The sequence below is a fragment of the Piliocolobus tephrosceles genome, chromosome 8, assembly GCF_002776525.5.
Source record: "Piliocolobus tephrosceles isolate RC106 chromosome 8, ASM277652v3, whole genome shotgun sequence".
Classification (NCBI taxonomy): Eukaryota; Metazoa; Chordata; class Mammalia; order Primates; family Cercopithecidae; genus Piliocolobus; species Piliocolobus tephrosceles.
The window spans coordinates 64325469-64338025 of NC_045441.1; the positions used below are offsets into that span (position 1 = coordinate 64325469).

At 36.9% G+C, this 12557-nt stretch overlaps 1 protein-coding gene across 1 annotated transcript in view; it reads left to right on the forward strand.

Moving 5' to 3' along the window:
• The window catches only part of ANKMY2 (ankyrin repeat and MYND domain containing 2), a 46969-nt gene that overhangs the window by 16644 nt on the left and 17768 nt on the right, over positions 1–12557 (forward strand). Inside the window, exons 3-4 of the mRNA XM_023215908.1 lie at positions 2149–2287; positions 4566–4664. Of these exons, the coding sequence (XP_023071676.1) occupies positions 2149–2287; positions 4566–4664 (238 nt within the window). The remainder of the gene's footprint in view (positions 1–2148; positions 2288–4565; positions 4665–12557) is intronic.

Sequence of the window (12557 nt, forward strand, 5' to 3'; positions counted from 1 at the left end):
CTCCAGCTTCCTGAGTAGTTGGGACTACAGGTGCCCACCACCACACCTGGCTAATTTTTGTATTTTTTAGTAGATACAGGGTTTCACCATGTTGGCCAGGCTAGTCTTGAACTCCTAACCTCAAGTAATCTGCCCACCTTTGCCTCCCAAAGTGCTGGGATTACAGGTGTGAGCCACCTTGCCCGGCCAATATTTACCTTTCTGGAAAGAAACTTCTCTCACTGGGTTGCTCTAAAAACCACTTCCAGCTAAGGTGACAGCTGGTGACCAAAAAACAACAAGCGAGAAAGAGAAAAGAGACAGGAAATGTTTTTTTTTTTAACGAGAGGAAAGGGAGTAGTAGGAGACAGGTAAATGGGCAGAATTGATTAACACAGATGACAGTGAAAACACAAACACAAGAAAGTAAAGACAGTTGGTGATGTGAGATTCAAAAGCTTTGCATATCTCTTTTGCTCTTAAGCAGATCATCACATTCTGTTGAAAGCTTTGTGTTTTGTTTTGTTTTGTTTTTTTAAACTATAGGTCAGTTCTGTAGTCTGGGGATTATTCATTCTCAGAGCTAGATAACCTCTTGTTGTAGGATTGGATTGCTGGGTGATTGACTGCCCACCTGTTCTGGATAAACAGAAAAAAACTAACTCCATGGTGAAGTCTGGTCCTAAAATCTGCAAAAGAAATAGCTGTTTGCTTCTTTGTGGTGGCCTTTCTGATGGTCCAGTGTCCTTCCCCTACCACCCCTCAGGCTACACACTAGCTTCTTATGGACAGATTCTATCATCCTTTAGGAGATATCACCCAAGTCATGCTCGCGATATGGTTTTGCCTTATTGAAAAGCTAAAGGCCATGCAGTCCATTCCCACTCCCTTAAACCACTCCATTGGCTGCCTCTGTACAATGAAATTTACCCATACCCACCCACCCACTCCCAGCATGCTAATATTCTATCTCTATAGAGACTCCTAGCTAAAGGAGTCTTCAAAGTTATCATCTGCCTACCATTTTTCCATCCTTACTCTCAAGCAATGTCCCTTGCTTCCACGGAGTTTTCTCTTTTGCAATGAAAGGTCCCAGCCTCTCTATCATTCTCGTGTCCACAACCCTCTGAACATAGTGTGTACTGCATTAACAAGATGATGGCTTATGTTCATAATAATAATTTGGAAGCATCAAGAATAATTCACATTATGTTAGCATTCTAAGCTTCACTAAGGTAACGGATTATATGTTTTACAGAGCTTTTCACCCAAAACAACTTTGATGTTTTGGTACTTACAGTGTTTCGCCTACATTACTGAGAAAATTCACTCACAGTAACAGCTCATCCATGAATCTACCAAATAATAGTAGTAGCTAGTACATAAAAGGTTGGATGTTTTGTTGAATATGCGCAAAGCATATGGAGACCAAACAGTGTAGCCTAGCATAAATACTACCAACCATTTCTCCATATATATATAATCACATATAATCAAATCATTTGTATGATCAAAATATATGTGTGATTTGACCAAACAATGTAGCTTAAATACTACCAACCATTTCTCCATATTTATACAATCACATATAATCAAATCATATGTATGATCAAAATATATGTGTGATTTAGAGAATCATGGTTTTAAAAAATGATACCACTGTAATATGCATTTCCTGCACCTTTTCTCGTTGACAACAATTTGTGAAAAATGTTCCATTCTGTACATACAGATGAAGTCATTCATTTAAATATCCCATGTTATGCATATGCCATACTTTATTCAACTTTCCTCTTGAGAGTCATTGTTTGAGATTTTTCTTCTTTTAAAAAAATGTGTTTGTATCTGTTTTTTCGTTTGCTTTCTGAGAAAGTAAGTATGTTTGGAAAATTTGGGTTTCAGTCCCTGCCACCACTATTTACTAGTCATGTGAGGTTGAGCAAGTCCTCTCTGAGTCTGTTTGCTAATCTGTAAAAACATCTCCAGTTATAAAACTCTCTCTTCCTCAGAAGTTTATGGAAGATCCAAATGTGGAAGTAAATATACAAATACATATTATAAAGATCATTTTAATTAATTCATATTCGTTTTATATTTCTAATTGCAGAAATTGTTCATAGGTACAGAAAAAACAGTAAAAATAATACTTTTTCCCTCTTTCTATTAAAGAATGGAATGACTCCTCTAATGCATGCAGCATATAAAGGAAAACTCGATATGTGCAAGTTACTACTGCGACATGGAGCCGATGTAAATTGCCATCAGCATGAACATGGATACACAGCCCTCATGTTTGCTGCACTTTCGGGTGAAGTTTTAGTATTTATAAATATTAGTTACCTGTACAAACTTGTTACAAGTACACATATACTAAAAGATTAAATGCATTTTGATTTTAGTAATTTTATGATCAAGTTTTATGGAAAGGAATGATGGCGATTGGTTTTTGAAAAGCTATAATGCAGGAAATAAATTATATAATGAATTTGGTGATCTGTTTCTTTTGTTATTTAAATCAATTGATTCTTTATGTGGACAACATTTTGATGGAATTGAGGAACTGGATCTGTTTTTCTTTCAAGTTACCGCCTTTGATATTCTATATTTTTATATTTTCAAGTGATATGAAAACTTCTTTGTTCTTTTGAACGGTCGCTGTGATAGAGCGATATCTGTGATATCTGTTTGCCTCACTGGCACTTATGTACTAAATATGATGATCCATTTAGAAACTTACTCGGATTTGTATTGTTTATTATTTGCTGAATAAGGACAATTTAGAAATACTGTCTAAAATTAAGTGGGGTTATCTGTAATTGGTGTAGCTCTTTGAAAAATACAGAAGTAATATAATATCCTTGTACTTTGAAGATAATAATCTATGTTTTCATAATCCTGGAACCCAGAAGCATTTCTAAGCACTGTATAAACCACAGAATCCAAAAAGGACAATATTGATAAAAATTTAACATTTTCATTTGTAGGATATACCATAGAGTTAAAATACAAACAAAAACTAAAAATATTTATTATATACCTTAAAGGATTATATTGTTAAATATAAGAAGTTCTTTTAGCTGGGCACAGTGGCGCACACCTGTAATCCCAGCACTTTGGGAGGCCAAGGCAGGCCAATTGCTTGAGCCCAGGAGTTCGAGAACATCCTAGACAACATGGTGAGACTTTGTCTCTACCAAAAATACAAATATTAGTCAGGCATGGTGGTGCACGTCTGTGGTCCCAGCTACTCAGGAGGCTGAGGAGGAGGATTTTTGAGCCTGGGAGGCAGAGGTTGTAGTGAGCCGAGATCATGCCCTGGCACTCCAGCCTGGGTGACAGAGTGAGACATCTCAAAAAAAAAAAAAGAGTTCTTATAAATCAATTATAAAAAGAAAAATACTGCGGTAGAAAATTGGATGGAAAACTTGGCTGGGCGTGGTGGCTCACGCCTGTAATCCCTGCACTTTGGGAGGCCAAGGCGGGCGGATCACGAGGTCAGGAGATCGAGACCTTCCTGGCTAACACGGTGAAACCCCATCTCAACTAAAAACACAAAAAATTAGCTGGGCATCATGGCGGGCACCTGTAGTCCCAGCTACTCCAGAGGCTGAGGCAGGAGAATGGCCTGAACCCAGGAGGCGCAGCTTGCAGTGAGCCAAGACAGCACCACTGCACTCCAGCCTGGGCAACAGAGCGAGACTCAGCCTCAAAAAAAAGAAAAAAGAAAATTGGATGGAAAACAAAAGAAATACAACTGGCTGATCAAAATATAAAACATTTTGCACAGTAATCAAATAAATGCAAATTAGAACAATAAATTTTATTTTTTAGCTTATTATACTGGCAAATGTTAAGAAAGAGCTATAATGCTCAGGAACTTCTTTACACTATTTTGGGGAGTGCATGTCAGTCCAACCTTGCTGGACGGCAGCCTGGCAAAATGCATTCAAAATATGCATAACCTTTGATCCGGCAATATTTCCCAGGAGGTGTTCCTAAGCAAATCATAATTCAAACTTGTGAAAATGAATGGAAAATACTTTTCACTGAGTATAGTTCATAATAGCAAAATACCCATAATGACTACTTTAGTAGAAGAATGTGAATAGAATAGCATATGTATGTGTAGATAGAAAAAAGGTGTAGAAAGATAGATACCCCAGTGGTTAATAGTTATTCCAGAGCCTGTAAGTGTGGGGAACGGGATGGGTTAGCTGATATTAAAGGGGAACCCTATTCATTTTATCTCTTTTTTAAAAATGTTTTTGTATGTGTATTTTGATTTTATTCTAAGTGTTACCTCTAGGAAAACATATTTCATTTTGTTTAAAAAAGCGATATTCAATTCCATACTGCTTTTGCATTGCTTGATTTGTTTTCCAGAAAATAAGGTTAATTTCTAAGTAGGTTCTATAGCATTTCATTCTTTACTGTAGTTATGATTCATGTTTTAAAAGAATGAAAATATCCATATGACCGAAATCTAAAACGAACTGAGGGGAAAAAAGGTATAAAGAGTTTAGAAAAGGGATGTTTAAATTGTGTCCTCCTTCACATTAACAAATATGTTCCCTTTAAAACTCTAGGTAATAAAGACATCACATGGGTAATGTTGGAAGCTGGTGCTGAGACAGATGTTGTCAACTCTGTGGGAAGAACAGCAGCTCAGATGGCAGCCTTTGTGGGTGAGATTTTGCTGCAGTTTTACATTAGATTATGCCCAAAATTTCCCTTGTGGAAAATAAACCACTTTGCTTCTCTTGGTGGAAATATTATCATGTTGCTTTTAAAACATAAGTATTTACAGTCCATTGTAACTTAATGAAATACCTAGTGACTCTGGAGAAAACAAAAGGCTATTTCGAATTTCCACTTTTTGGAATACAAAGAGTAGTGGGGCCATTTTAATTGCTCACAAATGCTTGTAACGTGTATATTTATGTCTCTAATGAAAGTAGCTAACCGTACTGTTTAAGAATATGAAGAGTGAAGTCAGTAATCCCAAGTTAAATTTTGGCTGTGCCACATGATAGCAAAGTACTTAATAATTCCGACCTTCACTTTCCTCATGGTAAAATGTTACAGGGTTATTGTGAAGATTAAAAAGAGGTGAGAGACTTGAGCTTTCCATGTAACACTAAATAAATGGTATTAGTTAGTGTTGTTAATAATTATTACAACAATGACGTAACTCTTAGGAAAGAGTACTTGATAATAATATACAACTACTTCATTATCATTCTCATCAACCACAGACATTTATTTGGTGTGCCCAATAATTTTTGGCGTGTTAATCCTATTACTTGACATAATGTAAGGAAAGAGTGGGAGTGAATTCTTGTTCTTTGGTATTGGGACGCCATTGAATTGGTGGTGAAGAGACTCCACTGAGAGAAAAGCAAAGATAGCAACATCTCATTTATTGGGAGTGCAGTAAGTGGCCTTATAGGGACTAATAATTCATTAAACAAATAATGTTCACAACCTATAAAGCAAGCATCACTGTAGGTGTCTTGGTTATAGTGATAAGACAGGCTGTTCATACTTTCATGGCACTGAAAGGGTAATAGCAATGACAAATGGTGCGAAAATATAAACTCCAAGGTAGAACTTCAGAGCTCCATAAAAATACCTAGAAGAGGAGGATCTATCCCATTCAAGGGGGATTTTGAGAGAAGTCAAGTTCAGATACAGTGGGAATTAGGTATGGAGGATGGTAACTGAATATTATATTAAATTTTATTGTACCATTTTCTTGAAACTACTAATAGAAGCTGCCATTGATTAAGCCAGGCACTCAGTTGCCTTATGACAGCTTTTTCTGTTAGAAGAAATATCCTTATTTTAATTTCAGAAGAACTTGAGAAAGGTGTGGCCTTGTGTACGCTTCAGAGAAATATTTTAACTCCCATACGTACAGGCCCCAAGTTGCCCCCATCTCAGTTCTAAGCTAATTTTGAGGGTGTCACTGCAGTGGGAAAGAACACTAAAGTAGGAATCTGGAGACTTGAACTTTAGTTCATGTGTGCTGATGATTAGTTACAGGATCATGAGCAAATTCCTTTACCTCCATAGACCTCAGTTTTCTGATCTGTATGCAAAGAAGCGGGGGAATTAGGTGATCTCTGAAGTTCTATTTAACTGTACAAGTTTTCTTTATATCCACAATGTAACAAAATACTGCTCAGATAGAAGTAAACTAATTATCCCAAGATCACAGGTCTGGAAATGGAGGAGTCTTTCCTTTCAGGCATTAATACAATGCTCGTTTCTTTTTCTTAACACTACAATACTAACAACATTTTTACTATGGTAAAAATTGTTTGCAATTCTATCCTAATATAAGAGTAATGTTTTCATTCCATTTTAATCTATTTAATTTCACAGACAAAAAATTACATTGCACCCTTCCAGTTGTTACTGTATTTTCCAAATAATTAGCCTTTAAAAAAGCTCATTCTCTCCTTTTTGTTTCCTTCAAGTGGATCAGTATGTATACATGTGTACATACATACATAAGATTTTTGTCATTTTTTTAAAATGCCATCCATCACACAGCAGATATTCCTTGTAACTTGTTTTCTTCACTTAGTAATATATCATGGACGTTCCTCCCATCTCAGTAGGCATAATTCATTTCCTTCAACAGCTACGTGATATTCCATGATATAGATGTTCCAAAGTTCAGTTAGCTCTCCCTTATTGACCAATTTTACAGGTTTTTAAGCCCTTTTCTACAAACAAGGTAATAATCATCCTTGATTTTCTATTTTTTACAAGTTAATATTTGAATATTTTTTATGTGTTAGAACTTTAATATCTCTAAAGTATTTCCTAGAAGTAAAATTGCTGAGACAGAGGATATAGAGTTTTTATTTTTTTATTTATTTACTTATTTATTTATTTTTGAGACAGAGTCTTGCCCTGTCGCCCATGCAGGAGTGCGGTGGCGCAACCTCGGCTCACTGAAACCTCCGCCTCCCAGGTTCAAGTGATTCTCCTGCCTCAGCCTCCCAACTAGCTGGGATTACAGGCATGCGCCACCACACCTAGCTAATTTTTTTTTGTATTTTTAGTAGAGACAAGGTACAAGACCACCATGTAGTCAGGCTGGTCTCGAACTCCTGACCTCGTGATCTGCCTACCTTGGCCTCCCAAAGTGCTGGGATTACAGCCACCACGCCCGGCCTAGAGTTTTAATTTTAGTGTAAGTCTAGATTCCTTTCCAAAAGGGCATAGTAATTCACAGTAATGTCCTCACCAGAGATGGGTATTATCATTCTTTCATTTTTTCCAATCTGATAGTTAAAAAGACTGTACATTGTGAACTTACTTTCCCCTCATTATTCATGAAATTAAGCACTTCTGTTGGTAGTTTGTATTTTCACTTTTGTGGATTACCCACTTATACTGTTTTTTCATTTTTTTGTGGGGGGATGCCCTTTGTTATTGCTTTGAGGAGCTTTATGCATACAAATCCATTATCTAACAAATGTATTTCAAATATTTTATGCCAGTCCTCCTTCTCCTCCTCCTCCTGCTCCTTTTTATTCCTTTTCCTCTTCCTCCTCTTCTTCCTTCTTCCTTCTTCTTTTTTAACTTTATGGAGACCTTTGCCATAGGAAATTTATTTATTTATTTATTTTATTTATTTTTTTTGAGATGGAGTCTCACTCTGTCACCCAGGCTGGAGTGCAGTGGTGTAATCTCGGCTCACTGCAACCTCCACCTCCTGGGTTCAAGTGATTCTCCTGCCTCAGCCTCCCATGTAGCTGGGACTATAGGTATGTGCCACCACGCCCAGCTAATTTTTGTATTTTTCATAGAGCTGGGGTTTCACCATGTTGGCCAGGCTGGTCTCGAACGCCTGACCTTAGGTCCTTCCCAAAGTCCTAGGATTACAGGCATGAACCACTGTGCCCATCAGGAAATTTACTTTTAAGTAGTCATATTTTTTCTTTTATAGCTTCTGTGTTTCTTGTTTTGCTAAAAGTGGGCCTCTTGACCAGGAGTTATATAAGTATTCTCCTAAATATCCTTCAGTTATTTTTTATGATTTTTTTGGTACCTCTAGAATTTATTTGTTTAGAGTTCATTTCTCCCCAGATATATAGCTAATCGTGATGGTACCATTTATTACACGAGCTAACATTATCCTACTGAATTGAAATACCACCTTTGTGGTAAGTTAAATTATCTTTTACTAAATGATTATGTAATTATTTGCAGAGAATTAACATTTGTATGATGCTAGGACTTTCCATCCAATTACACAGTATGCCTTTACATTTCTTTTAGGGGAGGGAACTGACTTTTGGTCTTTCAATAATATTTAATAGGTTCCTTCATATCAATCCTTTCTTTCAAAATTTATTTCTTAGTAATTTGTAGTTACTGTCCATATATATGGTAAGAATTTGCACTACCACCTCCACACTCAATCACTTCCAGCTGGTTATGGATAATAAAGAGAAAAGTTATTGATTTCTGTATTTTTTTCTTATTTTTATTACAGTTTAATGGGTTTTCTAGCTATTAAATTTTATCTTGTTTTCTATTTGAATTTGCTTGGACTTCAAAGTTAGAAGAAATAATAGTGACAATTGACATGTCTTTTTCTGTTTTTAATGAAAATATTTTTAGCTTTTCACTTTTAATTTGATATTGCTATTGGTTTTATCATTGTATAATGTCACTCTTTTTCTTGTTGAATTCTTTTAGTTCTACTTTTACTGATATTACAGCTATTCCTAATTCCTTTTTTTGTCAATAAGCTGTTTGCTCATCTGTTATTTTCAATCTTTATCATTTCATTTAAGTAGTATAACTTACAAATGTATAGGTGGGTTCTGTTTTATAATCCAAAATGATAGCTTCCCTCTCCTAACAGGTATTTAACTTATGTATATTTAATGTAATTACTGATATATGTGGTTGCATTCCTCCTCTTTGACCTCATTTTTACTCTTTATTTTACTTGACATTGTGCACGCTTGTGTGTGTGGGGGGGTGCACACGCACGCGCACATGTATTTCCTTAAAGTGATTGGCTGGTCAAAACTGTACAGTACCACATCCCCCATCCCCAAGGCCCCGTATTTACCCATTTAGCAACCTTATAAGATGAAATCCTTATACTTCATTTATTTCTCCACATTCTCTGTTTTTGCCTTGTCAGGCCACAGGTCTTTCCTTTCTGCCTCCTCTGATACTTCCGCAAAACCTGTCCCAGTCATACCTGTCTGTAGCTGTGGACTTTGCTGAGAGAGCCTAGTATTTTTAGTACCAGCTGTAGTGAGAGTGTCATTGACAGGGTGTTGCTTCTCTTTCAGTAATCCACACCACCAGATTTGCCTGTCATCTATCTTCACCCACTCATATGAACTCCCTCTCTTACTGTCCTCTCTCTCCTCCCCTTTGTCTCCATTTTTGTCTTTACATCTCTGTTCTCATTTAGGTTTTGGTTATAGACCTTTTCAAATGGGTTACGTAGGTTGTATATTCTTTGAAACCCATCATGACAAAACTATTAATACCTTTCTCTCTGAAATGTGAGTCATATTTTGCCTAGCTTTCTGACTCATATCACAGTTCTTTTCTCTGAGATATATAGAAGTTATTCTATAGTTTTCTAAGTTCTGGTTTTGCAAATGAGAATTCAACTTACTTTCCATTGTAAACTTTACATTTCTCATTCTGGAAGAGCGTTTGATTTTCAGCTTATCCTTGGGAATAAAAAAGTTGAATAGGATATGTCTTGTTGTATGTGTGTGTTCCTATGCATCACACTCTGAGCCCTGTAAGTCTAGAGGACTCAAATCTAGTGATTGTAATATGGGAGCAAAATGATGTACTGGCTTTTCCACCCGCAGCATTTATTTTCTATATTAATAGTATTATTTTAGTTATGTATATTCAGAATTTATAAATTTAAAACCAGTAAAATATTTAAGAATTTCAATTACAAAAATTTAAACCTAAATGATTAAGTATTTACAAAGATAAACTTTAAACATATTATTCAAATATGTTATTAGCAGATTAATGAAAATATCAAAATAAGCACTACCTAAAATGAAAAAGCTTAATCTGGGAAAAAAGGTAAAGTAATATTATTTTTTCTCTTTAAAAAGGTATAATTAGGCTGGGCACAGTGGCTCACACTTGTAATCCCAGCGCTTTGGGTGGCCGAGGCGGGCGGATCACCTGAGGTCAGGAGTTAGAGACCAGCCTGATCAACATGGAGAAACCCCGCCTCTACTAAAAAATACAAAATTAGCTGGGTGTGGTGGCTCATGCTTGGAATCCCAGCTACTCTGGAGTCTGAGGCAGGAGAATTGCTTGAGCCTAGGAGGCAGAGGTTGCCCTGAGCCGAGATCGCGCCATTGCACTCTAGCCTGGGCAACAAGAGCAAAACTCCATCTCAAAAAAAAAAAAAAAAAGGTATAATTAAGAAATCCCTGACTGTACTAGGTGGAGGACTGACAAGAAGATATAGTTATAAGCTAATTCCATATTTTTCTCTGACTACTTTATCTTCAGGTCTTCCTATGTCTGGTTCAGTACTTTTGATGAGCTACTTTAGAACTTTGTGTGTGTGTGGGAACACCTATCTTTTTATTGAAGCTGGATGTATATTTTGTTTTAAGGACGTATATGCAGTTTGTCTTCATCTTCTCTGGTTTCTTCACATACAGTTGTAAATTTCCTCAGAGTTACTTGGATTGATTTTGATGCTGTGTTCATAATCCACTTGCATTCGATTTGCTTGGTTGAATGTCATTTTTCTTTCTGGAAGATTCTGGGAGAGGTGTTCATTTTCTAAACAGAGCACCTAGGCTCATTTCACATTTTTAATATAGATTGCTACTGTTTGACTTCTCAAGACGTATATACTGGGGAAAGAAATAAAAGAAATACCCACCTCCCCCAATACCCCCAAAAAGAAAGAAATTGGGTTTTCTGGTACTTAATAAAAGCATGAAGTACCAAAAATGGTATTGTGATCACTATTAAATTCTCTTTTCAAATCAGGGAGGTTTTCTTTTATCATTTGTTTAATTCTCCATCTGTTCCTTTTTTTCCCTTGACATTTCTGTTAATTTTCACTATTAGATTTCCTGGATTTGTTCTTTAGCTCTTTCATCTCTTGCATAATGATTTCTATATCTGAATTTTTCTGTTTTGAGATATTTCATCCACTTGATCTTTTTTGTTTGTTTATTTTGTTGAGACAGGATGTCTCTTACCCAGGCTTGAATGCAGTGGTGTGATCAAAACTCACTGCAGCTTTGACTGGGCATGGTGGCTCACGCCTGTAATCCCAGCACTTTGAGAGGCTAAGGCAGGCAGATCACCTGAGGTCAGGAGTTTGAGACCAGCCTGGCCAACGTGGTGAAACCCCATCTGAAAATACAAAATAGATTAGCCGGGTATGGTGGTACACGCCTGTAGTCTTAGCTACTTGGGAAGCTGAGGCAGGAGAATTGCTTGAACCTAGGAGGCAGAGGTTGCAGTGAGCCATGAGCCAAGATCACACCACTGCACTCTAGCCTGGGCAACAGAGCCAGACTCTGTCTCACCAAAAAAAAAAAAAACAAACAAACAAACAAACAAAAAACACCCTCACTGCAGTCTCCAACTCCTGGCCCCAAGCAATCCTCCTGCCTTAGTCTCCCAAGTAGCTGGGACAACAGGCACGTACAACTGTACCCAGCTAACTTTTTTAATTATTTGTAGAGATGGGGTTGTGCTATGTTACCCAGGCTGGTCTGCACCTCCCGAGCTTAAGCAGTCCTCTTGCCTCAGCCTCCCAAAGTGCTGGGATTATAGGCATGAGCCACCATGACTGGCCTTGATCCTCTGTGTTACTAATTTAGTTCTCAATAGTAACCAGGATCACCTCTTTCAGTTTGCCTGTTAATTTTTAAAATTTAAATCTCTGTGCGGTTCTTGAAAGTCTATTTATATATTATAATTGAATCTGCTTAACGTAAATGCTCTTATTAGCTGTAGTTGTGGTGGTTATTGTTAGGGTAAATGTTATCCACACACTTCCAACCCAAGAAGCCCTCTGTTGGAGGCACTGCATAATCTTCAGAATTGCTGGATCCCCATAGGCACTTTGTTCTGTACTTCCCAGGCAGTCAGGTAAAGCTGATAGGGTCCTGGATCAGTGGAAGAAGAAAGTTTAATGTCTCAATTAAGACATTAATTAATTAGTTTAGAAAATGATAACCCCTCCTTCCAGAATCTTTAAGAAGAGAGAAAAATGACATTCAACCAAGCAAATCTAATGCAAATGGGTTATGAACACCACATCAAAATCAACCCAGGTAACTGTGGGGAAATTTACATCTGTGTATGAAGAAACCAACGAAGATGAAGACAAACTGCATATACTTCCTTAAAACAAAATCTTATATCCAGCTTCAATAAAAAGATAGCTGTTCCCATTAAAAAAAAAAAAAAGTTCTAAAATATCTCATCAAAAGTGTTCAACCATTTAATTGAGACATTAAGCTGGTTTGGTCAGCAAACCAGCTGAGGCACAAGGATGAAGCCTGCCACTCCCGGGT